This window comes from Setaria viridis, chromosome 6 (genome assembly GCF_005286985.2).
Source record: "Setaria viridis chromosome 6, Setaria_viridis_v4.0, whole genome shotgun sequence".
NCBI lineage: Eukaryota > Viridiplantae > Streptophyta > Magnoliopsida > Poales > Poaceae > Setaria > Setaria viridis.
The window spans coordinates 5,647,685-5,675,505 of NC_048268.2; the positions used below are offsets into that span (position 1 = coordinate 5,647,685).

Below are 27,821 nucleotides of genomic sequence, written 5' to 3' on the forward strand. Positions count from 1 at the left end.
AAGAGCACTTGGGGATCATAGATGGACAAAAGCAATGGACGAGGAGCTTATGGCAATTCACAAAAATAAGACTTGACATTTGGTTCCTCCTTCTAAAGGTAACAATCTCATTGATTGTAAGTGGGTGTATAAATTGAAACGAAAAGCTGATGGGAGTATAGATCATTATAAAGAAAGATTGGTCGCTAAAGGATTCAAGCAAAGATATGGTATTGATTATGAAGATACTTTTAGTCCTGTTGTGAAAATAGCTATTGTTCGACTTGTGCTAACTCTAGCCATCTCAAGAGGTTGGTGTTTGAGGCAGCTAGATGTTCAGAATGCATTTCTTCATGGTGTTCTTGAGGAAGATGTTTACATGAGACAACCTCCAAGCTTTGAGGATGCAAAATTTTCAAATTATATTTGTAAGTTGGATAAAGCTATTTATGGGTTGAAGCAAGCTCCCAGGGCCTGGTATTCACAGTTGAGTTCAAAATTACTTGATCTTAGGTTTAGAGCATCCAAGTCGTATGCGACACTATTTATTTATTCCAAGTCGAACACAACCAGATTTATGCTCATATATGATGATGATATCATAGTGACAGGGTCGTCCATGGATGCAATTTCAGCCTTGCTTAAAGATCTTTAGGAAGATTTTGCTCTTAAAGATTTGGGTAATCCAAATTATTTTCTTGGCATTGAAGTCAAACCAACTCAGGGAGGCATTATACTGTCACAAACAAAGTATGAGTTAGATGTGTTGAAAAGAGTTGGCATGACAAATTGTAAGTCTTCTCCTACACCTTTGGCAGCCTCAAAAAATTATCCTGTCAATATGGCACATTATTATTATTAGAAGATGGTACAAAATACTGCAGTATTGTTGGGGTTTTGCAGTATTTAACTCATACTCATCTTGATTTGGCTTTTGCTGTTAACAAAGGGTGCCAATTTCTACATGCTCCCACAATTGTTCATTGGGCGGCTGTCAAACGAATTCTAAGGTATGTGAAAGGAACATTGAATATTGGGCTTGAGATATGCAAGTCATCTTCTACTTTGATAAGTGCTTTCTCTGATGCGGATTGGGCTGGTAGCATTGATGATAGAAGGTCTACTAGTGGATTTGCTGTTTATTTTGGTCCGAACTTAATTTCGTGGAGTGCCAGGCAACTGTCTCTAGATCAAGCACTGAAGTAGAGTATAAATCATTGGCCAATGCTACAGCCGAAACTATTTGGGTAGAAGCTTTACTATTAGAATTGGGTGCGAAATTAAAAGAACCGCCTTATTTATGGTGTGATAATCTTGGTGCACTTATTTGCAGCTATTCCTACCTTTCATGCTCTTGCTAAACATATTGAGATTGACTTTTATTTTGTGAGAGAAAGAGTAGCAAGAAAGCAATTGGAGATTCGGTTTATTCCATCAAAAGACCAATTGCGGGATGGCTTCACCAAGGCACTTCTAGTACGGGAGTTTGAAAAATTCAAAGGCAATCTAAACCTTAGAAGCAAGTCCGGTTAAGATTGAGGGAGGCTGTTAAAGGATAGGTTTTGGTTTCTCTCTTTTAAAAGAGTTTTATGTTAACACATCAAATGAATGTGATGTTTCTGGATACATAGATATGTTGGTTAAACCTTGAGTTACAAATAGATGTTGTATAGATAGAGGAGGTTTAAATCAACTATATCTTGTGTCACACATTGTCCAAACTATTGTAATCTGTTGGGAATTTTCCATATATAACATGAAGCCGTGCGCTAGCCTAGGCAGGCAACCACGTTCACCCAATTACCATCTTGTCTTTCCACACCTCCTTCTTGAGGCTCATGAGGTAGGACTAATGTTAGCAACATTGCAGTGTGCACCCGTAGACAGAGGTGCGGAGCTGTTGTTTGCTCGAAAAATCTATGCATCTTCCGGAAGATAATTTCTTATTGAACTTCTGCTTTAAGATTCATGCCTGTCACTAAATCCAATGGTTGTCGAGCATTCTTCCTTCCTCCACTTGTCATCCAGACGTGCCGGCACCATTGCTTGCCATTGCACTGCTTCGGGTTGAAGGATGGCCCAATGGCGGCGGTTCATTTGATAGTGGAGGCGAGGCAGCGCGGGAGTGAAAGTGCATCTTGGCCCCCTGAACGGTTTTTGGTGTTGATTACATGCATAATTAAGGGACTAATATTTTTATTGAGAAATTGATAGGCTTAAAGCAAAAGAAATACAAAGGTATGAAGAAGGATCCCAAAATATTTTGAAGCATGGTGTTGGAGCATATAAGAAGAATGATTTATATTTTTTTAATTTTGAAATTGACTATAGGAACACCGTACTGTAAAGGGATGCGGCTGGTTGGCTTGAGATGTCAAAGTGTTATTTTGAGATGCTAACCACCCATAAGAGACACCACAACTTTGCACATTAACATGTTTCTCACAGTTTCTGTGTGTGTCGGAAGTTCTGACGTGGGGTCGGAAGCTTTCGACAAGGGGTACTTAGCAAACTTTATTTTCATAGCATCGGAAGTTCTGACCATGTGTCGGAAGTTGCGACAGGCACTTTAACACCACATTAACGACTAGGTTCTGGGGGTTGGGTATTTATACCCCCTCACCTCTCTCTTCCTTTGTTGCTAACCTAACCTGAAATAAACACCTCCTTGAGCATTCAATATTCCCTCCTACTCCCTTCTTGAGCTAATCCTTAAGAGATTTGAGCTAGGGTTTGGGTGAGAGGAAGGTTTGAGGTGTGTGATTCTAGCTTTGAGTGTGAGGTCAATCTTGTTCATCTCAAGAGCACTTGAAGCATCTTCGGTCTTCGATTCACGTTTTTTACCCTTGAAGCTTGCTTCTAGACAGTTTGGCACTGCCTGTTTGAGCTCCCTCTCGTTATGGTGCACCCGGAAAATTTGTATTGCCCATCCTCTTGGAGGATTCATAATGACTGACCTAATCTTCCTTTGTGGTTTATTGGGAGACGTAAAGGGTTAGTGAGGATCCGACTCTTTGTGAGCTTCTCAACGGAGATATAGTTTTCTTTGTGGGAGTGAACTTCGGTAAATAAAATCATCTGTCTCGTATGTTTATTGTGTTTTTCAAGTTCTTGTTAACTTAGAACTTGTTTGGTCCCTATATATCCATGAGTTTGTGAGTTTTCTCTTGTAGGGATCACCTGTAGAAGTATATCTACATCTTTGATGAACTTTTGATTCAAATAGATTCTGCTAAAAAAAAGTTTGCATTTGAAATTCGTATAGTGCTTTATCAGCTGTTGGAAGTTCCAACACCGTTGGAAGTTCCGGCATATTTGACACCGTTGCGAAGTCAGACGGTGTAGGTTTGCTGGTGGGAGGACGAAAGATCGATTGACACACGACATTTTTTCTCCTTCTCTCTTTCAAACCATGGTGAAAATTGATGTAACGTTTCGCTGTGAATGTGCCATGGATTAGGACTTACTTTGTAACATTTTACTTTTTCTAGGAATTTTTCTAAACATTGCTAATTGGATGAGCCCGTACAAATCCTATCCATCTAGGATCCATGGGTGGGTATGATTTGCTATTAACACGGCACCTAAATATGTCGTAGCACTAGTGATGGTAATCGGGCGAGTCTGAACCTCGAGACATGCAGGTTTCAGACCTGACAGGAGCGGGAGCGGATCCGAAATTCCCCTACAGGTCTCGGGTTCTAAGACCTGACACATGACGGGTGCGAGGATGGATTTATACTTCACCGCTGACCTAAGGTCCGAAGTATACATTTCGTCCTTAAAAACTAGCCCGGACCCACAACAATAACTATATAACTCTCCGTTCTCTCCCCGTCTCCCGGCCAGTGCACCGCACGCCCGCACCCCCAGCCCCAAATCCCCGTCGCCCCCTCGCCCAGTCCGCCTCCGCCTGTCGCCCGCGAGCGCCGCCGGGCGCCGGCCGCCCGCCCCCCTCGCCCCCCTCGCCCTGTCGCCCGCGAGCGGCGAGCGCCGCCGGCCGCCCGCGCCCGTCGCCCCCTCGCCCAGTCCGCCTCCGCCTGTCGCCCGCGAGCGCCGCCGGGCGCCGGGCGCCCGCCCCCCTCGCCCCCCTCGCCCTGTCGCCCGCGAGCGCCGCCGGCCGCCCTCGCCCGCGAGACACTGAGGCAGGTAAGTGGCCATCTTTTTTTGCTCCTCCTTTGCTTCACTGAGCTTATATAATTGATCTGTTTCTTACTTCTGTGACTGTGTTGCAGATCGTTGGACCAGTTAACACCAGCGACAACTACTTCACTGAAGGAGAGATCTTCATGTTCATCTGATTTGAGGGAGCAAGTTGGCACCTAGACATCAGGTGTAACAGTGCACATGTCAGTACTCCATGCTATAGTTGATAGCTGATAGTTGAGCTAAGAAATGATGCTATCTGACCACCTTCTGGGACCCCAACCAAAATTATCAATGTTGGTGTTTCAGGCAAGTCAAGGACCAGCAACCCTGACATATTACGGCCATTATTAGTGTTCCTGATTAGTTGCTCGGTTATAGTTTTATATTGTTGATTCACCGTTTATGGCCCCACATTTTGCCCTATTGTTTAATTTCTAAAAGAAAGTTCTGCTCCAGTCTTGAAAAAGATGCGGAAAGCTAAGAGGGGTGGTGCTGATCTCACTAAACGCATTCGCAAGAACAGAAGAGCTTGCAAGAATGAATCATTGTTCTCAGGTCTGCTAGATCTTCCTCTTTTCTGCTAGGTTTCCCCCACATTTTCAGAGCTTTATTTGATTATTCACTGTTCACAGTTGCCTTAATGTTTTATTTCCTTCAACTAGGTCGCTTCCTTGGGGACTCTAATCAAGATGTTCGGTCTGGGCTCAGTGATGGGCTAAAATCATATTTATCTAAACGTGTTTCCTCTATTACTTTGTGCGATGGTGATTATATATGCTTAGTCGTCTCAGTTGTTCAACAAATATATATTGAAACGCCACCAGTTATAAATAATTTAAATTGCGATCTTCTGTAGGAGACAGAATCTTATTTTCATGCTCGGGCATAGCTATGGAACATCAGGGTCACCTTACAAGGTTTCTGACTTCTGCAAGTTTGGTCAGAGCCCTCGATGGTACAAACGAAGACCATGATGACTTAAAGGTTGGCTCTGACAATCATCCTTTACTGATTTGCTTAGTTCAGATAATTGTGTGCTCATTTCTTGCCTTATTGTTTTGTAGATTGAAGTGCGACATGAAGGCAATGAAGTGCATATGGGGATTGTGGGTGAATTTGATTTAGATCACAACTTTGCTGTTGTCAATGTCCATGCCTTCCTTGATGTTCAAGTTGGACCTTTCCAAAGTGCACCGGAAATTCTGGCCCACGGTGAGATATTAGTAGCTATAGGGCGTGGCGTCTGTGGTGAAATAGTGACCAAGAGTGTGGAACTGGATGATGATTCAAGGGTATCTGAGGATGATGAAGATCTTGATTGTAAAATCTCAGAGGTACACTTGCATGACGATATCAGCATTTTATTCTATTTCTGTTATGCTGTTTTGCATGGAGGCAATAAAAATGATTTTTTATTATATATTTAACTGTTGTTCTATACAACCTCATTTTGTTCAAATGTAACCCTTGTTGCCTGTCACCTTTATTGTGGTATTAGGCTTGGGAGGGTGGGCCAGTTCATTCTATTGATGGGACGGTTGTTGGCATGAACCTTTTTTTGACCATGAGAAGAGCCGTTTTCCTACCATGGGGCACAATTCTCAAGCATCTGGAGCATTACTGGACATCCCAGGAAAAGAAGACTGGTCTTGCAAAGGTTTACAGGTATGTCTAATCGATATGTGCCCTTGATTAGTTCACCTGCTCTATTCTACCTTAACTCTTCTCCTAAAAGAGCTTATATGGTTAGCCCTTTTGCGTGCCAGACAACATATGCATGCAATAATCTGGATCATTTGCTGCTGTTCCTTAGCCTATATGGCATCTGAGTTTTGCACTTCTCAGTGTTTACTTTTAATATTAACTTGTTTCTTTGCCACCTCAACCAACATATGGTTACCTTTGGCATGTATCACGCATTCACTGTTGTCCTGTAAGTAATATTTCTTGTGCCAATCTTGAAAACTGTATGTGTCTTGGAATGTGCATTATGATCATGTGTTTTCATGAAACATATTCCAAGTGACTTGAGGTCCTCATTTCTCTATCTTGTTACTTGCCTATGATTCTACCATGTAGGTTTTGGCACCATTTTGCGTATTAATGCATGGGTTTGATCCATTTTACTTTTTTGGTTAGTAGTCAACTAGTCATTTTATGTTCTGCAGGATTGGACCCGTATGTGAGAAATATAACAGCCATCCAGAAGGTGAGTGCGCAAGCATTCCTCAGACTGCTTAAAATTCATACCTATTTAGAAGCTGTGCAAGTCTAGAGTTTACATTTGTATATCAACTAGTCTGGCCCTTTCACTTGTACCCTTATATTTTTAGATCTTATCAGGGCATATGTACATTACATCTTGGGTATGTTCATGCACTCTAAATTCTAATGTGAATTGTTGCTCAGGTTGTTATCATGATATAACTAGTGTTACATGCTGATCGTTGTGCGCAGAATTTTGTGAATTTACTTTCCGTGTATACTATTAGTATAGGAAAAAGTCCAAATTATTCCCTTCAACTATGTACCAAGTCCACATAACCACCTAAACTATAAATCGATTTACTTAACCCCCTAAATTTCTAGAACTTCTAAAACCAGCTCATTTTTCATTTTTGACACCCAACTAAAACCGGTTTCGCCACGTGGGTTTGCTTGTTTCGATGAACGGAATGGCCACATCATCAACCATCTGCTGCCAGCTCTACCCTCTCTTCTTCTCTCCCCTCCTTAGCTGCCGCCGTCACCCCTCTCCTGCTCTCTTCTTCCACCGCAGGCCACCAGAGCTGAAGCTCCTCTTTCTCTTCTTGCTTCTCCTCCCACGAACAAGAGGCATGCTGCTGCAGCTTATCCGCTTCCCTTCCTTCCAATCAGCGCAGACCAAGCACATGCCAGTACCAATTCAAGCAGCAACCGCAAACCACATCTTACTCCCTCCACCCCCAAACGTAAAGCACCAGAAAACCCCAATGCGATCGGATCCTCCTGCTGCTCTTGGCCAAATCCCAAACCATGGCCCACAACTTTTCTCCCCAAGACTTGAATCAGCCACCACCAAGCAATTCTACTCCTCGTCTCTTCCTAATCAACCCCACCAGAGCAACAACAACCACAGCAAAGCAAGTTCGATCCCTCCCTACTCTCTCCATTCTTGCCTCCAACGAGAGCAGGGCAAGCACATCAGCAGCACGCCACGGCCATGCCACTTCTCTCTCTCCACGACGCCGTTGCTGGCCTTACACTCACCCGCGCCACGTGCGCTTCCTGCATGAGGGAGTAAATCGCCAGTGGTGCCTCGTCTGTTGCGCTCGACAGTTAACGGCACCACTCACAACTTACGGGAAGAGAGGACGCGACCAGGGAGTAAGGAGCTGGTGGTGCCACTGCTGAATCCATGTGCATTACCCCGAGCATTGGGTCAAGGTTACGGCAGGCTGCACTGGCAGCGCGAGGAAGCGGGCAGCTGCAGCGAGCAGGCATGTGGGCCAGCACGTGGCATTGCCAGTTAGCTGCTGTGGCAGGTAAGCAGCGGATTGCACCATGCCGCATCAGAACGCATGAGGATGAGGGTGGCGGCAACAAGAGGAAGACGCCGAGAGCAGATGTGGACAATGGATGATGATGTGGCCATCCTAGTCATCAAAACAAGCAAATCCACCGTCCAGGTGGCCAAAACTGGTTTTAGCTGGGTGTCAAAGGTGAAAAGTGTGCTGGTTTTGGAAACCCCGGGGGTCAAGTAAACTGTTTTATAATTTAGGAAGTCATGTGGACTTGATCCATAGTTGGAGGGAGTAATTTAGACTTTTTCCTACCAGCTTCTCATGAGTTATACTGGTTAGAGCAGTGAACTTGGGGGGTCGTTGAAGCCCCCTTGCCAGTCCATGTTCGAAGCCTGGTACTGCTTCTTAAAACAAAGCCCAGGGGTCGTCTCCCCCCTGAGGTCAAGTTTTTTTTAATCTAGACTTTTTTCCTTTAGTATTTGTCAGCACTGATCACTTGACCTTTGTTGCACCAGTACATGGAGCTTTTGTCAACCAGGAACTGTTAGATCTAGACTCCATGGGTTACCCTAAGTTACCATCCTCCATGTTAGGAGGTGAGTAAGTGCTTCTAATTTTGCTGACCTTTTACAGTTCTCCTGTACCACTAACAACTATCCAACAATGTATATTTCTCCAGATGGCATGATTTTGGTAAATACTTTTGAAGAAACTTTTGGCGACATGCATGGTGAAGGTGTTTGGAGAAAATTCAGCAAAAGAGCTTCTAACATAAATCGCAATATTGTCGCACTGGCTTCATACGATGGTGATTTTACATTGACGTGCCATTTACTGTTTCATTTCTGTTTTGAGTACAAACTAGCTGATAACCAGAATCATGGTACACAGGAGAAAAAAGGTTTTTTGCATGCACGGGTTTTTCTATTGAGTGGAATGTATCTACGATAATTTTGACATCAGCAAGCTTGGTTAGAAATTCTGGTGATGAGAACAAGATTGTTGAAAACTTGAGGGTTGGTGCTCATTGTTCTGCGACAGCTGTTCTTTTAAGGTTCTGCTTAAATCTCATCACTGTATTATTTGCAGATTGAAGTGTTGCTTGACAATCAATGCATAGAAGGGACGTTGCAGCATTATAGTCTACATTACAACGTTGCTCTAGTCAGTGTCAAGGATTACCCTGCTCTTTGTGCATCAAATACTGAGCTTTTTTGGACAAAGTCAAAGTCTTCTAAAGTAGCAGCTGTAGGGCGTTGCTTCAAATCAGGAGCGCTAATGGCTACTATTGGGGATCTGGTTTCCTGGACAGGCACCCTTGATTGCGATTTCCTCGCACGTTCCACATGTAAAATCAGTAAGGTAATCTTGTATTTTTATTGCCTCATTTTTCATGGTGATAGTAAATACTCCTGTTTTTTACAAGGCATAATTTGACTGTCTAAAAGCGAGCTTTTACTGTAAATTCCCCTGACATTATTTTGCTTGTAGTTACAACATATGGCCATGAGAAAGTACTTTGGAATCTGAATCTAACAGTATCATTATTTTTTTGACAACCTAGATATTATTGGTTTAATCAATGGTCAAAGCTTGAATTTGTACGGACAAAATACGCCTTGTATTTCTGAGCAAAGGAAGTATATAGTTGCATTGGAATGAGTTGCCTAGCAATACCTATTTGGAATAGAAATCACAGCTTGTTCATGTCAACTTGCTAGGTTGGGATTGGGGGCCCTCTTGTTAATCTTGATGGGGATGTCATTGGCATGAACTTCTATGATAAGAGAATAGGAACCCCTTTCCTGTTTTGGGCGGACATTTGCAAAATTCTAGCATCGTTTGAAACAAAAAGGTATTCAAGTGCATATCACATATGTTCTTTTTTGGTACATTTTAAGAAGCTTGCTGAAGCATAATATTTTTTTTGGTATGTTGACAGTAAATTTGGTGAAGTTGGCAATGATAGTGATCCCTCTGGTTCGCCTTTCTGGAAAATGAATAAAGATAGGAATACTAAGTTAAACAGGTTGGTATTCTGATGCATGTTACTATATGTTAAGCTGGGGTCAAGTTTTGGACATAAATTATTTTCATTTGAATTTAACTGCAGGTGGCCTGTGCCCATGCCTCGCTGGTGCCATCTTGAGGATAGGGATGAGGATAAATCTGATGATGAGTTGGGCTTTGAACCCAAATCTGGCCGCAAGCGGAGATACGGTTACATCAGGGGAAGGAAAGTCGTGCTCTTTTAGATGCGAAACTCGAGCTCTTTTAGATGCAGTTACGCCCTTGATTGGGTCTCACAATCTCCATATTATTGCTGGTTTGAGATGGCAGATGTAACCCGTGGCTTGCTGAAGTTTGTGATATGCGCTTCGTTTGTATCTTGTAATTATTTGGTGCTATGTTTGGCATGCAGTGGTAGTTCGTGAAGACCGGTTAATTAGCTGCCTGGGGGTCTGTCAAGTACTGTTTTGGCCTTTTGGGCACAAATCAATGTTCTGTGTTGGAAATCTGCCAACATATTTAGAATGGATCCTCTGAGTGACTTCAAATGTTACCCTCACTGACATATGGGGCCCATATAATTAGTGACTGAGGATCTATGCCTTTTGGGCATATTTGGGCTTTGGAATCCTTTATGCAAACTGTTTGGTTCCTTACATATAGAACAGCTCCATTGAGTGACAGCACCATTTGGAAGGGTCTCTGCCAATTAATAGACCAGCACAAACTTTTCACTAAGATCCCTAGAAGTTGCAGGCTGAGGGGCACCATCAACACATTCGCCTGCTTGCGTTTGCTGCAGCGGAGGCCGCATGGCTGCTGGTTGTTCATCGACTCTCCTTCCGGTTCCGGGGTGCCTGCGGCGCCCCCTCAGCCCGGCCACGTTGTCGCCATTTGCCGTCCGTCTGTAAGGGCAGCTTCAGCGTTTGTTTTTAGGTGGTGCTACGAGGAGAGAGAGGAATAAGGTGCCAAGGAAAAATCTGCTGGACGATGTGACTGCTGGCCATGAACGACGGGGGGGGGGGGGGGGGGGGGGGGGGGGGGGGTTGCATGCGCCATTTATTCACCTTTGGAGTGAATTTTGCAAAACTATGTGGTCTTTTCCCTGCGGAGGAAGCCCACGTCGAAACCTTCCACGTGTGATCTTTCCGACCCAAGCCTGCGGGGAGTTTTCCAGCCCGAGCGAGCCCAACATCCGCGCGGAAACGGACCTAACCTGCCGTGGCTTGGCGATTTTCCCCATCACGCCCCCGACTCGACTCCGCTGCCGCTGCAGTCACCACTCACCGCATTCGGACGCACCTTCTCCGACAAAGAGGTGCTCAGGGACCTCATCGCCTGCTCCGCCTTCGTCGTCTTCCTCACCTCCGTCAACTCGCTCATCTTCTTCGAGCTCACCCTCGGTGCTGCAGTCATCTGCAATCCTCCGCCATTGCGCGCCCCTCGCTGCGGTCTCCTCCACCGCCTCCGCATCAGGTAAGTCCTCCTTCGCCAGCCTCTCCTTGCCATGCTAGGGTTTCTCCTCTCCTTTTCTCACCTCACCTCACAGTCGCAAAATTTCTTGCAGATCTTGGGGAGGAAAAGCTGCAGACACAAGCGAATGACGACCTAACGTAGTTTCTACGGCGGCGGACTTGCTAGGTTCGGACTCCCCTGCCACCTCTGCCTCCCCATCAGCCATCAGATGCCGCCTTTTGCTCTTTTCTTTTGTCTATAAGAGCTTTTGATGCTGAAATGTGTACAAATACACAAAGATCCGGTAGGAAGTTGTCCCATTTCTGTTGTAGGAATGTTCATTTTGATCCTAGTATGTTTGGAAGTAGGGAGGAGCCATTACTTGTGCTAGTTTCTGTGTGCAGCTACCCAAGTTGCACAATTTAGATATTTGGCATCCGGGTTATAAGATTGAAATGCAATCGTTCGTATTTCCTAAACGATAAGCATCTCATTTACAGGTTTCCTTTCTCTTGACCCAAGTGAATGATGACTAACTGTGAATTTTGGTTTCATCAGTCCTGTAAATGTTTATTTATGCTGGACAAGTATCTTTATCTTCCAAATGCTGTGAACAGTTCATGTTCTGGAAATATTTAAGCTGAAAGCTCTGCCACATTAACCTCAAAAGAGGCCTAGTTGATGTTACTTACATGATATAGATAGACAAAGTTCTGTCATTATCTTGCTGAATAATAACTGGAATCTTGTAGGGAGAGCTTTTTGCAAGAACAGAGCTTGAATGCAGATTCAGATTGACACTGATTGCCATTGCTACTTCATTATTCTGTCTTCTTGCTCCATTTTGCAGAGTAGAGTAGGTAGTGCCAGATGTTCAAAAATTTAAAGAGAAAAGCTGGTTGTGGTACCTTTTATACTTTTACCGAAGTTAAATATGATTCTGAATACTGCGGTTCCTACTTGCTTAGCCATGTTGGTGGGCTAAGAATCCCAAAATAAATAAATATTGGTCTACATAGGTTTATCCGTTATAGCAACATTTCCACTAGAACTAAATAAGTTATTTCAGAACTATTGTTCAGTTATATTTTTTCACAGCATGATCTGAACTATAATGATAGAGAAATAGCACCATTTTACTACTAGATCCCATCTATTTTTTTTCCTTTTTGTTTCATTACAAGTAGTTCCAATCTGTCTGCATGCTGACCGCTGATTGCTAAGACCAAGCAACATTATCTTCCTCTTTTCCCTATATATACACCATGCAGCTAGCCTAAGAAAAAAAAAACCCGCAGCAATGGTGCACATTGACATAACCCTTTTTGCAGGGATACTTTTAGGGGTCATGAACACACATTCTTATTGTTCTATTTGTTGGGTTACTATATTAATTTGTTAGCCTGATTTCTCTTATTGTTCTATTTGATAGGTTACAATACACTAGATAATAGAATCTTACGAGGAGCAAGTTAGGCGGTTCTTGTTGGAGGAGGAGGAAGAGGATGATGAGCCATTTTTTGTACTTGTTCCTGCCATAATTCCGTACCTACAAGAAGAGAAAATGCTTGTGCACACATCTTCTCTTCTTAGTGCCAAAAAGGTTAAGGAAATCATTGAAGGGCACCCAAGTTGGTGTAAAGTTCAGTTTCGAATGGAGCCTGAAATATTTAAAGCCACAACGAACTTTCTTAGAAGAGAGAATTTGCTCCATGACACACGAGGTGTTGCTGTTGAGAAGCAGATTGGGATGTTCATGTTTATATTCTCACACAATGCTAGCAACTAAAGGCTATAGAAAGCTTTTCAACGCAACGGCGAGACAATCCATCGGAAAATGACAGGAGTTTTCAAAATAATTCCTGCCTCAACTCATCGATTTGTGAGACTTCCAAGTTCATTCCAAACTCATCAAAATCGTGACAGATCCTCGTTTTATGTCCTTCTTTCAGGTGTGCATAATACTTTCCCCAATCTTTTCTTTCCTTACGTTCCAAGTCCTTATTTTTTTTCCTTCCATGCAGAATTGCATTGGTACAATTGGTGGCACTCATATACCAATCACCATCGTAGAAGACAAGACCCCTCCCTACAGAAATAGGAAAGGAACCCTATCACATAATGGTATGTTAGCCTGCAACTTTGACCTTAACTTCAAATTCATTTCATGTGGATGGGAAGGGTCAGCATCAGATGCAGAAGTCCTTAGATGTGCTGTTAGCAAAGGATTTATTGTGTCAGAGAGAAAGTTCTATATTGTAGATTTGTAGATGGTGGGTACGCAAATACATCATCATTGCCCCATATCGAGGAGTTCGGTACCATCTCAGTGAGTTTAGAAGGCGTCGTTCGTTTGAAAGTGGTTATGCAAACTACAAAGAATTGTTTAACCATCACCATGCATTGCTTCGCAACCATATAGAGAGGGCCATTGGTGTTCTAAAGAAGAGGTTCCCGATTCTGAAAGTAGGCACTTTTCCATCTCATAGAAAATCAATTCAAGATTGCAGCTGTAGCAATTGCATTTCACAATATAATTAGAGGGAAAAATGGTCAAGATGGGTGGCTGGATGACCAACCAGAGTATATCCCAACAGATCAATTTGTTGACGTGCCGAAGGGGGACAACAACTATCCAAGTGAAGCGGAGTCAAATGATGGCAGTACTCTAAGAGATCAGATCGCACACCAAATGTGGGTTGCTTATACTAATAATAATTAGTCTAGTTTGATTCCTCTAGTTTGTAGTTTGTGTATGTTTTGCTTATGTAATTTTTGGAACTGTCTACTACAAACATTATTGTAATAAGTGCCTTTTTTAATGCAATTGTTATCTTTGTACTTGAATTTCTTTTTTTGAGACACCTTGATCTTGCTGATGTTTCTTTGTACTTCATCTTAACATGTTTTGGAAAATGCAGCCATGGCAGGTGAAGTTGATAGGGCTGCTTGGAACTCCGCTTATGAGAAAAGTCTTGTTTAAATATTACTTGAGTACAAAGATAACCCCAACTATAAAGGTCAAAATGGTTGGGTACCAGAGGGCCGGAGGATTATCACCAGCAAGTTCAATGAGAAGTTTCCCGTAGCTCATTTCACAAAGAAGCAGGTGCAGGAGAAGGAGAAGGAGCTCAAAGCTAATTACAAGGCACTAAGAGATGCTAAAAGAGACAGTGGTAATGGTTGGAATGAATCTTTGTGTATGATACTAACGGAACCAAAAGTATAGGAGAAGCTAATTGCGGTAAGCCATTTTGACTCTATATAAAATATGCTAAGAAGTAGCTAAGTTATTGTTGTTAACTAATTATCCTTTTCTGTTACACTCAATAGAATCATCTAAGAGTAGCAAAGTTTTGTAAAAAGTCATTTCCCCTCTTTTACCAATTGGAAGCACTATATGAAGGTGAAGTTCCCTCACTTGCATAGCTTAATTTATTGCTTTCAGCATCAAATAATTTTGTGGTTCTTATATGAGTTCCAATTGTCTCTTGAAAATAGAAAGTGTTTCTATAGGAAATCTAAACTTCACATCAACCATGCAAGTGGATCCACCTTCTGATCCTACACCTCCTACTGTTCCTCCTCTTGCACCTCCTGTTGCTCCTGTTGTTCCACCTCTTGCACCTCCTGTTGAAAGAAATAACTCTGAACGAAGCAGCAGTCACTTGGGTGCTAATCCATTTGCTTCGAGTTTCGATGGCCAGGAGACTTCTAGTGCACATAATGAACACAATGAAGCTCAAGATTCAAGATAGGAAGAAGGTGGAAGTGGGAGAAAGCATAAGCAAAGTCACATTGGATCTGCTCTTGAGGGATATATGGAGTACAAAAGGAGCCAAACCAGCAAAACTTTGCAAGCTTTTGAAGAAAGGAAAAGGTGTGAGGAAGAATTTTCAGTTGAGAAGTGTGTTGATCCAATGGATGCTATGGTGAAGTAACCGATGAGGAGAAGTCATATGCTTTGGATGTCTTTGAGTCTGAGACACACAGGAAGATATTCATTACAACCAAGAATCCTAATGTTCGATTAATATGGCTAAAGCAAAAAATCAGGTATGTCTCTTCGAATATGCTCAGTGTATGGTTCATGAAAAACTTACTTGTCTCATTATGTCTAATCATGTAAAATTTTGCTTTGTGTGAACCTTCTGCTGCTGACATGGCTAAATTATTTCAATTTTTTTTGGTTAATTGCAGAACCCTTATGGGAAGCACTACATGATCCGAGAGTCAATCGCCAAGATCCCAAATGTACTTGTCTCTGTGCTTTTGTACCACTGCGTAGTTGGTGATCTTCAATATTATCTATGTGCTTTTTCTGGGAAAAACAATATTGCTAATTGTCATATTGGGGTAATGTTCTTTGGTTCGTAGTTGGATTCATGTGAATGCCCTATTACTAAGTCTATCCTTTTTTAGTGTCTCTTTGAATATGCTCAGTGTATAATAATTATTAACCTTCTGTACCTTCTCAGGCGTCTGCTCCAATCTGTAGAGCAATAATAGCAAGGTTCCATCTTTGTACCATCTTCAGATATCAATATCCTCGGAAGGTATAGGAGTGTATAGCAAATGTCAAGTTCTACTTAGACATGCACAGTTCAACGTCTATGAGGATTCGGAGGCGCCAGGAAGCTCAATCATCTCACGAAATCTCAAGATTGACCTGACTAAGATTCTAGAAACATTCTTATTGCTTGCTTCTAACAAGTATACCATCCAGGTTAATCTTGTCAGTAAAAAGAGATGGACGAATCAGTACATGTTGGTTGGCAAATTCGCGCACTCCACTATCTCACTGATATGATCTTGTTTCCGTGGGATGCAATGCCAAGATCAATTAACGTGCATTATCTTATTTAGGGCAGAGTATCCTCTGTATCTCTTTCTCCTGTTTGATGGGCATATTCATCTATCCGGACCTTGAGCAGGTGGTTGACGAACCATTCATAAATCATAAGTGAAGAATGTACTAGTAGCTATTTGTGCATCTGATTTGATTGGTGGTTCCTGCTGTAGCTTTTAAAAACCATGAGTCTGTGGCCATGAGCAAAGCTAGCATGGATGGCATACCTATAAGCAGTTCCACGATCTATAGATTAGATAAGCTAGATTCACTTGGAATGGGAGGCACGGGGAATCCAAACAACACAGTGATCATCAGGCATGGATGAGCTAGATGACCTGCTTGAAGATGTAGAAATGATAATTGCTGGAGTTTACTTGTGGACGGTAGCGGTTCATCAACCATATGCTTGAAGTCTGTCCTTTCATCTTCCATTAATATGCAATTTCCTTTGCTTAATGATTCGGTTAATACTCTTAATTTCCTCTCTAAAAAAAAGGCAACATAAAGAGAAATAGTCTAGCTCCGGGACAGGTGAAATTTTATTTCAAGAAATTAAAAAATCACAAAAACATTTGATTTCGCCCGAACTCGAACCGAAGACCTTCAGTGTGTTAGACTGACGTGATAACCAACTACACCACGAAATGTTGTTGTTCAGTCAGCCAAATATTTATTTATTAATAAAAGTCGGCGTGCGTGGGGGAAGGAAATTCCCGGCAGCTTACGGCAACGGGGCTGATTTTGCTCTGCAGGGGGGCGCCTCTGAGTGGGCTGATTTTGACCTTCAGTTTGGCCCGCGGCGCGCGGACGTAGGCCGAAAACCTCCACTCGGAGCAAGCCCATCAGTATTCAGTATCAGGCACAGATGGGCCATGCCCAGTTTGCTTGGGCACTTGAGCTTGTTCGTGCTGCGCCTCTCTCTCAGCGCCCTTTTTGGTTGCGGTCGACGCGCCTAAAAATCGCTCCCCTGCCTGCCTGGAATATCGATGTGCGTCGCCGATATTACGAGGCAGGCGTCACGCCAGCGCCAGCCGCCAGGAGGCTCCAGCGGCAAGCCAGCAACGACACAACCACACAGCTAAAGCTACCCGCGAGACGTCGGCGTCAAGCGCGCGGGACGCTATGCCGAGGCCGCATCATGCGATCCTAATTCCACAACTAAGTTCGCCGATGCGCGACGCGAGACGAAAGCGACTCCCTTGTTGCGCTGCGCCTCTCTTAGGCAGCTGTAGAGATCGAGACGATGCTCGGATAGTCGGATGCAGATACTGGCCTGATGGGGCTGCCTGCCCAAGATTGGCTAAACCCATCTCGTTTTGGAAAAACAGAGAAACGATTTTTGTTCTCCTTTTTTTTTCACCACACTGGGAAATCGTTAGGTTCAGTTCACCTGACGTTCAAACGCTCCAAATTCCGATATACAGTATACATAAGCATTCCTGACCAATTCCTTATCCATGGATGTCGATCACATTATGAGCTAATCCGGCCGGCTTGCTATCCAGCTTGCAAAGATGGTCGGCACAAGGTTAGCATTGAAGCTTTGGTCTCTCCAGAGGGCTTACATGATATGTGAGAGACTAAGTTGATGGTGCTTTGATCTATTTGTGATGAGTCATTGACCAGATGATTTGAGGCTTTACCGGTTGAATCCATATTTATATGTGCATGATTATGCTAACAGCTAACCAGATGTGTTGTGTTGTGTGCGTTGTGTTGTGGTGTTTGTGTAAAACATATCTTGTGTGTTGTGTCCCTTGGCTTGTGATGTGCAGGTGTAGGATGTGACATGACAGTCGACGGTATGAGGTAAAGGTCAAGCGAAAGGTCCATGCCGATGTACTATGGCTATAAAGGGTGGACACGAGTAGGCTTGGACCGAGGGACCCGAGTAGTCCGGGCGGAGTCATTGGCGATCCACGTGGTGCACGGAAGAGCAAGAGTACACGGACGGGATGGAAATGGCGTTGGTCGAGTCAAGCGTGATGGAGGCGAGTCGAGTAGGCGGCCCAAGAGCCGGAAGCGAAAGACTTGGAGGCGTCGAAGGCTTGACGGAGTTCGGACACGCATCGACATCGGTGAGTCACGTCGTGCGCGGCGTGCAAAGAGGGTTTGACCGGTTTGACTTCAGAATCGGGGTAAGTCACGTGTGTAGGTGTGCAAGAGGGTTTGACCGGTTTGGCCTCAAAACCAGGGACGAGTCCGGTGCGGCCGGACAGCGTCGAGTCGGAGGACGTGTAGCATCATCGCATAGCTTATGTCAAGATGAAGCTATCTCGTGAAGGCGTTGAGTCCATCCGCGTGTGACTCACATGGAGAGTTAATTTTTTTTACCAGGCATCATGTTAGCTTCATGATGTGCGTAGTCATTCGAGACCGTTACTTGACCAAAATATTTGGTGACAAGATTTAATCGACCGGTTACCAACTGTTAAGCAGAAGTCCAATGCAGAGAACTCCTGGCACAGTTTATTTGCGGCGGCAGAGGATCAGACGTGTGTGACAGCAAAATGGAGAGATCTCGCACGTCAGAATCTGTGGCCGAGAGGCCTGAGACAACTCCGGGGCGGCTGGGCGGCCCGCCGGCGGGCTCCATGCCAGCGACGCACCCGTACGCCGAACTTTTTTTTTATTTTTTTATTTTTTATTTTAGTATTTTGCTAAATATATAGGTCCTTCCGCCGGTCCAGATGGCGGTAAGGAGCGGTTGGGCTGGCGGAAGGCCTTACCGCCGGCCCAGCCGGCGATAACAGGTGCACTCCTTCACATCACACTTTTAAAAAATCATAACTAATTCATATCAATTTGGATGGAGATAAACTTTATATAAAACTTGTAGATATCGACGAGATCTACAACTTTGTAGTTAAAATTTTTTCATTTGATGTCATATTGGTGCTCAAATAATCGACACAAGTTTCAGATCTAAAATTCAATTTTTAGATTTGAAAATTGTGTCGATTATTTCAGCAATTAAATGGTTCCAAATAAAAATAGTTTTAACTACAAAGTTATAAATCTCATCGAGGGCTACAATTTTCATATAAAACTTATTTCTATCTGAGCTTGTATGAATTAGTTATCATTTTTTGAAAGTGTGCTGCCTAATTTCAGATCTAAAAATTGAATTTTAGATCTGAAACTTGTGTTGATTATTTAAGCACCAATATGATATCAAATGAAAAAAGTTTTAACTATAAAGTTGTAGATCTTGTCGAGATTTACAAGTTTTAGATAAAGTTTATCTCCATCCAAGTTGATATGAATTAGTTATAATTTTTTAAAAGTGTGGTGCGGAGGGGTGTACCAGCCGGCGGTAAGGCCTTGGGTCGGCCCAACCGCTCCTTACCACCCCCTGGACCGGCGGAAGGTCCTTACCGTCAGCCCAACCGGCGACAATAGTCTAGTTTTACAATTTTTTCATCCCACTATATATTTTTACAAAATGCTAAAATAAAAAATAAAAAAATAAAAAAAGTTCCCGTATGCCGCAGCCTGTGTATTTGACAGGCACAGCACCGGCGCATGTGCCAAAGGCCCAAAGCGGCAAAGCCAAACCAAACCACCGTGGGTAGACGACGCTCGCGCATGGACGTCTCGCGGGGTGGGCATTCGGTCTGACCCAACTGATAGATTCGGTTCTTCGGTTATCTCCAAAATTCGGTTATCCACAAATGAAGACGGATCGGTTAGTTGAAAATCTGAAAACCGACGAATTCGATTTCGGTTATTTTGGTTCGGTCTTCGGTTATAACCCAACTAACCGATTGATATAAATATACAATGAACAACACAATATGCAGTATAATATTTTTTATAGAAACTCGTGACTCACAGTGAATCCTTGATGGATCCTGTCGTCTGGTAGGGAGGTGAATTCTCTTCCAAGATCAAAACTTATAATATTCTTTTTTGTCCTTCAAAACTATAACAATAAACGGATGCATAAAATGGTTTTCAGGCAAAACCTTAGAAGCCAATCCTTGAAAACCAGCATGAAATAACTCTACAAATGTGGGATTTATTGAGTTGCTTTGTCTCTTTCTTCAGACGAAGAAAAAGTTGTTGAAGATGATGAGGATATTGGAGATTAGCCTTAAGAGCCAAGTAGCCTGTGGACTTGAGAATACTGCATAGATCTCCGTCGTATACCTACTCTGAGGCTCCAACCACCTTTGTTTTAATAAGTTGTATGCCTCTTTTGTAATATTATGTAAATTATCAATAAAAGTTGTACGAAGCATAAATGTGATACTTCTTGTGAGAAATGCATGTATCATCTACTGAATCAAGAAATAATACGAATGATATTCTAGATCCCTATTTAGGGGTAGCCCCCATAGTACTGAAGTGGAACGAAGAAGATTTTGAGTTTAAAATCAACTAATTTTCTCTTGAATCCACTGTTACCAAACAAGCGCGCGACTATGTGTCGCATATGTGATTGTTAACTATTTGTCGCCTACACATGAGTGGTAGAGATGGTCAGTGGGCCCTATGGGCAATGACCTCCTCAAGTTGTCCGTCATCTTCCTCCCCTCCTTTCCCCTTTGCTTCTTTCTCGCATCGACTTCGGGGTTAGGGTTTGGGTTCGTGGTTGTCGGGCTATTTGGTTGCCTTTCTCCGGTGAGGTCATGGGTATAGATGGCGGGTCTTGGGTGGCGGCGGACCGGCGGTGAAGATGGGTTGTGGGCGGGTAGGCAAGGCGGCGGGGCGCCGTTGGACATGGGGCGCGGAGGACAACCGGTGAGTGGTGGAGGAGGTGGGGGCGTGACCACGAGCTCCCTAGCAGAGCCGGGTGGTGGTGGCAGATTCGGTGAGCAGTGAGAGGGTGAGGAGATGGTGGCGGGTTGTGGCGACGAGGAACATCAGCAGCGGGGGGCACGACGGCGAGCAGCTGAAGGTCATGGCGCTCGTGAGTTGGAGAGGACGGAGAGAAAGACAATAAATTTATGGGCCGGTTGTTGGGCCGCTGAAGCCGACAACGGCCGGTTGGTTGGTTGTTGGACGGAGAGAAAAACAAGCCCCGGATCTTCAGGACCCGACCGCCCCAGGCCAGCGCGCACGCTAGGATTTGGGCCCTGGTGCTTAAAGAAAAAGGATTGGACTTTGGCCCATTACAAGGCCATACAAGACAGAATGAAACCCTAACCCTCTGCCTCCTCAGCCGCCGCCGCCGCCGCCCCCCCACCCCCACTCTCCGGTCTCAACTGAGACCCGGCCGTCCGTCCCCGAAGATCCTGACCGGTAGCGTACTCAGGGAAGCTGGCCAAACATATCCAGCGGCCCCTCCTCCACCTATTCTTCTCCCATCTGCCGTCGGAGCAGTTCGCGGTGCCTCCTTCTGATCCGGCGCATCGTCAGGTCGATCCCGTCGAACCAGTTTGGGCCGCCTCCTTCTGATACGGCGCATCGTCAAGCGGATCCCATCGAACCAGTTCGGTCCGTTTCCTTCTGATCCGGCGCATCATCAAGCCGATCCAAAGGTATAAAAATAGGGATATCATTACTCCTGGTTTGGTTTAGTTACTCGATTTATTACCAGATTATCTGATAAGAAATAGTGTTAACTCATCCCGGATAGATTGTAAACTAAACTGCAAATTCAAAGGTATAAAAATAGGCATAGTTCTACTCCTGGTTTGGTTTAGTTGCTCGATTTATCAACAGATTACCTGTTAAATGATTATACCATCGTTACTCGTCTAGGATAGGTTGTAAACTTAGCTGCAAATCAAAAGGTATAAAAATAGGGATAGCATTACTCTTTCTAGTTTGGTTTTTTCTTTCTTCTTATTTTAGCGATTTATTACCATCTGTTATATGTTGATACTAGTGTTACTCATCTCGGATATGTTGTAAACTTAGCTGCAAATCCAAAGTTATAGAAATAGGGATAGCGTATTACGGTTACTCCTTCTGGTTTGCTTTGGTTGCTCGACTTATTACCAAATTACTTGTTAAATATTGATACTATCGTTACTCACCTTTGATAGATTGCAAGCATGGTTTCAAATCCAAAGGTATAAAAGTAGGGATAGCGTTACTCCTCACTTTCAGACTTCAAGTTGCCCTTGTTTTATCATACAAATCAAAACAAGGATAGATGTGTAAAAATGGGGATAGTATTGCTAATAATAGTAATGCGTATGCTTAGTAACAGTAATGTTTATGTATGCAATTTGGTAATGCCTTCAGTTTTATTTTGTCTAATCTATTCTAATTTTGTGTAGAAAGGATATTGGACATGACGTCAAGAATTTTCAAGATCGCAAGAAAGTCTGTGGTCATTGTGTCTGACAAAAATGATGGTGATGCCTACTGCACTGGTTGTGTTATGGTCAAGGATAAGAATGTAACAGTGATAGCTTCAGCAGGTTTTGTGAATGGGCGGGAGAGCTGCCTGAAGGTTGTCTTTTATGACAAAACCGAGCTGGATGCTAGAGTGGTTGCTGTCCAGGGTTCATTCTGTTTAGTCAGAACAACCTTCCACTCAGGCTGCCTTCCACTCAGACTGTTGAAAGACGAAGATGCTGTGGTTGTTCCTCAGAGTACCTTTATGTTCATCCCACAATCTCAGAAAATTATTACGAGGATCTCTACTTATGCTACTGTGGAGACACTTGAATCGTATCTTAACATTGAAACAGATTTGGCAGCCGATTCCACCAATTATTTTTTGGTGTCTTGTGATTATTTTGGGAAGAATCATGATGGGACTAATAGGCTTACTGCTTCACCTGTATTCACTATGGGGGGGAAGACTGCTGGCATTGTTCTACAGGATTGTCGTCTAAATGATAATGATTCTGGTGCTGAGGTGAAAGTTACGTTAAAAGCAAGACACCTTCATAGACACCTTCATGAACTGATGGCGTTAGTTGACCCAGCGGCAAGACCAAAGAGGCCTGGAAAGAAGAGAAAGAGAAGTTAGTTGACCCACCAACAAGACAAAGGAAGCATGTAAAGCTGGAAAGAAGAAAGAAAGTTGAATGAAGAAAGAGGAGTTGAACTGATGGTCCTAGTTAACCCACCGGCGGCAAAGACGAGAGAGGATGTGACATTGGAAGGAAAGGAGAAAAAGGAGGTGACACTACGGTAGGAACTTAGGATTGAAACAGAAATTATGTCACGATGCATTGTGATATACGAAGATTTGTGCATCGTACTGTAATAGAGATCTGTTAAGTCCTTTATGCCTAGATTTTCTTGCTTGCTTATTAACCTGTGACACTAGTTGTGTCTGCTTGTGTTATTTATGATTGACCGTGTCAAAACTATTATTATCTTTGATACATAAGGTTATGTATGTTGTCAAACACAGTATAAGATATTTATGTGTTTTTCCTTCCATTGCATCCTTGTTTTTGACACGCACTTAGGGTTGCTGATGCAAATGATGCCATGTGTTGTGTGCTGGTTTTCTGCTGATGACTGAGATCGTGCCTGTGCGTTGAGGGGCAACAAAATATTTATATTGAAATACACAAAACATTCAGCAAGATAATAATAATGTAAAAATAAGCACAAATATTAAAAAATGTATTTAATCTAATAACTTAGTTATTGAAGAGGACTATGTCAGTATGTTGTTACGGGTAAAGCAAATTCAATCTTTAAGCATCAAATCTCCTACGTATGAAGTACTTAGCATGGTGATTTGTTCTATAGAGGACAAAGGTACGGGAGCTCATGATGTTCTACGGAGGAGGCAACTTTAATTTAGTTGAAAATAGGTATTTACATTTCACATGCCATGTGCAGCTCTTCTTGATCATGCTCAGAAAGGATATTAGTTTTCAGGACATGCTCAGAATAGACAAAGAAAGATTGTAATGAATAACGGAATCACAATTTGATCTAGCTGAAGCTATTGCCTAAGGCTTGATATGTTCTATCTAAAGTTAAAATAGGCAGGTTGCCTTGAAAGTAAGGACCATTGCATATGTACTCTTTGAACTAGAGCTGAGTGTCTCAGTTCCATGTGCCGATGCTAAATTTGTACTCGTGTATGCATCATCCTTGTTCTAAAAATCGGTGCATTATCCATCTATTTTGACTTGTGGAAAGTGCATTATCTGTTTGTCAGATGATACTCTACTTTTCGTTGCTCATTCTCGGGGACTACCACCGAGGGATGCTTTCCGCTTGCTGTTCGTGTTCTTCTTCTTCCTGTTTGTCAAGCTATTTTTCCATGTATTTCGTACTGCACTGCTTGCCTTCTTCCTAATCGTGAAATCTTTTTTGTCAAACAGATGATTCGATATTGGGGCCACAGGCCACTGTACAACGAGGATCAAATGGAGGTTCAGAGCCCTGATCAAATAGAGGATCAAATGTGAGTTACTGGAACGTGCTCATCCATTCCCAAGTTATTACCAATGGAACTAAAAGTTTTGTTGATAATCAATTCCTCTGCAGATTATCAGAATGCATTCATTTGTTGTCATGATATCAGTATCAAATACTGTGGAGCCCTCAAAGGAGATAAAGATTTGATAGCTAGATGGTTAAATAGGAAAAAATATGACGCATCTGCGCTCCTTTCGACTTCACTTGCATGCTGACTACAAGCCAATGAGATTTTGGCCACAATATCAGAAAATTTGCTCTTTTCATTCAATTCCAAATAAAAATCCTCCATTAATTTAAATTTATATGCTATTTTTAGTATAGGCTAAGTTTTCATCTGTATTAAAAATTAAAGTAAAATACACCACCGATCCTTAAACTTGTAAGGATGTGTCGTCCCGGTCCCCAAATGTATAATTAGGTCCCCCAAATTTTAATTGCACTGCGTAGCTCCCAAATCTTCATAATTTAGCTAAATCATCTATGTGGCATGCTGACTGGGCTATGACTAGACCTGACATGTGGGGCCATGTGCGTCCCTTCTCTCCACTATCTCTCTTACGTGAGCTTAGACTTTTGGGCCGAGGAAGGGGGGAGAGAACAGAGACGGACGTGGTGTCGTCCCTGTGACCTTGCCGTCCACCATGGCCAGTTGCCGGCAGCTCCATCATCCATTGGCAGTTTGATGTTTTGAGTATCTAAAAAATGAAATGCAGATCTTCTCTCTGATGTCGGTTCAACCTCCATTCTTTTAATCTTCCATGATGCACTCAAATTATCTGCATTTCATTTAACTGACAAGCTACACATACTCATAGTTAGTGGTTCAGTTTGACATGGTACAACACTTGGGATTTCATTTAAACAAGCTGTGAAATCTGAGTCCGCAACATTCTTGCTGGATGCAAGAGTCTAGAAAAACGTAGTGCGAAGACTTACTTCCGATGGATGCTGATGCTTTCCGTATCTGCATATATAAAAGGCATGCTCTGGATATTATGTGTACAAAGTTTTACGTAGGTCATTTTAGGCATGAAAAGTAAATTTACTTCACTTGCTTAGCATAGGTAATTTTTTATTGGCCAAGCAAGAAACATATTACTTTCAGGTTTGTAGTATCTTGGGCCATATCTGAATTTTTCACAACCAAGACATCTAGATTTTATACGGGGAAAATATGCCCGGAAAAAAATGGAAACTTTTTTGTCAGATCCATGTACTCACATATGTGCGGTACTTGATAGGTAATCTTACAATCTGAAAAATTCCATGTGGCTAATAAGGCAGAATGCTATACTTACAAAATACAATCTGATAGAAGAAAATGGCAATGCAAGGTGATGAGATATGTATGTTTTGTGCTGAAAATGAAAATATAGATCAACTTTTGTTTGGGTGCTCGATGGCTAAATACACCTGGAACATGGTGGCTTTGGTGACTGGGGCTTCCATGCAGACCAAGTTCCTCCGAAAAGTTTTGGATTTGGGTTCAGACTTACATGCCTTGTGGGGTGAAGTTTCATATGGTTGCTCTGGCAGCCATTTATTGGGCACTGTGGAAACTGGAAAGCCAGATAAAAACATCTGTTTTGGAAAGAAAATGATTAGATCTACTCAGATCATCCATTCTGCTTGCTGATTTCTCTCTTATTATTGCGCAAAGCTTCAGAAAGAAGGCGACAAGGAGATGCTGGAGGCTGGAGCGGATGCACTCAGGACGAGGGCGTTACACTTACATCAGCACCAAGCATCCCCGGATGACACTAGAATGGTCCTCCTGCACTGAGGATCGGGTTGACGTAGATGGTAAAAAGGGAAGCTCGACTGAAGCTGCAAGTTCCTTTCTATACGATGCATCGACCCTTGTGATACAGATACGAAAAACCTTGTAATAAGCTTTTTAGATGTCGCTGGTCACTGTCTAGCTTTATAGTACTTGCAAGATCTTAAAACCCTGATGTGCGGGTGGTGTAATGATAGACTGATAGTTTCCCAGACAGTAGGTGCAACCCTGTGTGTGCTTAGAAGTTAGAAGTAGAGAATGACTTTGGTAGAGGTTCCAAAATTGTAATTTCGTTCCTTTGTAAGTAATGAAATCCAGTTCGCCCCGTCGTGGAAAAGTCATGGAAAATGTCATGATGCATCTATGCTCAAAATGGTGAGTAGTCATCTGTCGGGTTCAATGGCCAACAACGATCCAGTTTGTATATATAGTATCAGACTTAAGATTTTTGTATGGTTCAAAATGTATATATGAGGTTAATTATTCTTCATTTTCAGAAGTTTTTTTTTTCTTGAACTAGGATTCATAATTCTGTTGGCAGTATTTGAATGGCCCTTGTTGAACATTAGACTTAATGGCCGGGTGGTCCGCTTGGGCGGGTCAACACGGTCTAGGGGAGACGATGAGGTGTGGCTGATCGGGTAGCTCTGGTGTGGGTGGTGCTGGTGCGGGCGCTAGAAGGCATGTGGGTCCTACTGCAATACTGATATACAAACTCCATGGCATCCACAAACTTTATTTCGGGAGTGTGTCCAACTATAGTCTTAGGTATATGACTCATGTTGTCTGTTAAACTTTAGTTCAACAAACATGTGATGGTTCATATTCTGTGTGATATACTTGTATATTTCTTGGTATGGGATAGAGGAGGGAGAAAGAGGGAGTAGAGAGTGAAAGTGATGGAAAAGGAAGAAGTCCATTTTTAACCATCTAATTATCACCTCAGTTTGGTTTCAACCACGAAACTGCAAAACCAAGGATCTTTGACCATCCAACTATCAAAATCAGATAAATTTAGCCATCAGGTTGTTATGGTGGGTGGTTTTGCTGATGTGTACGCCACATAGCGATGGGTCCACATGTCAGCACCTCTTCTCTCTTCTCTCTCCCCTCTCCACCTTGTTGACGTCAACCCTTTTTTTTCTTCCTTCCTCTTCCTCTCTCTCCCCCTCTGCCCACCGACGACCTCTTCTCCTCGGTGCGTGCGCGGCCGCGTTCATGCTCCCCACCGACGAGCTCTCCTCCAGGTGCAAGGAGCCCAAGATCCGCACCACGGAGGTGGCCCTCCGTGGCAGCAGCGTCCCGCCCCCAAGTGCAGTCATCACGCCACCTGTGCTGCTACCCATGAGCGGTGGTGTGCCCCCTCACGAGCAACGGTGTGAAAAGGGGTAAGCGCTTGGCGGGCGGCGCAACGACGCTTGGCTGCAGTGTGGAACGGCGTTTGGCTATCGCCGCCCCTCTTCCCTGCGGGGCCGCCGCTGCCGTCATCCCCACGCTGGACCTCGTCATCGTCCACCCTCGCGCGAGGATGCCACTGCGGCTACAGCTGATACCCGCGCCAGGCTGCAGCTGCCATACGCCCGAGCTGGGTCGCCGCCATCCACCCTCGTGCCGGGCCGCCGCTGTCCTCCCCCATGTCAAGCCGTTGCCGGCGAATCTGCTCGCGCCAGGCCGCGGTCGCTGTCCTCCCTGTGGGGCCACCGCTACCGCCTCGACGGTGAGCCCGTGGATGGTGCTG

At 43.5% G+C, this 27,821-nt stretch overlaps 1 protein-coding gene, 1 long non-coding RNA gene and 2 pseudogenes across 2 annotated transcripts; all 4 read left to right on the forward strand.

The window, feature by feature from the left end:
• Positions 1-4,562: 4,562 nt before the first annotated feature.
• LOC117860894 (uncharacterized) lies at positions 4,563-10,166 on the forward strand. Its single transcript, XM_034744317.2, has 13 exons — positions 4,563-4,683; positions 4,791-4,892; positions 4,985-5,112; positions 5,193-5,462; positions 5,627-5,793; positions 6,297-6,337; positions 8,147-8,227; positions 8,311-8,439; positions 8,523-8,647; positions 8,721-8,993; positions 9,353-9,486; positions 9,574-9,660; positions 9,745-10,166. The coding sequence occupies exons 1-13, from the start codon at positions 4,596-4,598 to the stop codon at positions 9,884-9,886; spliced, it is 1,767 nt and encodes a 588-aa protein (XP_034600208.1). The 5' UTR covers positions 4,563-4,595; the 3' UTR covers positions 9,887-10,166.
• Positions 10,167-12,552: 2,386 nt separating this feature from the next.
• On the forward strand, positions 12,553-13,818 carry LOC140223160 (uncharacterized; annotated as a pseudogene).
• Positions 13,819-14,019: 201 nt separating this feature from the next.
• LOC117861676 (uncharacterized) lies at positions 14,020-15,321 on the forward strand (annotated as a pseudogene).
• Positions 15,322-20,737: 5,416 nt separating this feature from the next.
• On the forward strand, positions 20,738-23,301 carry LOC117860895 (uncharacterized). Its single transcript, XR_004641582.2, has 2 exons — positions 20,738-21,434; positions 22,182-23,301. It is a non-coding gene; the product is annotated as an uncharacterized lncRNA (long non-coding RNA).
• The last annotated feature ends 4,520 nt before the right edge of the window (positions 23,302-27,821 follow it).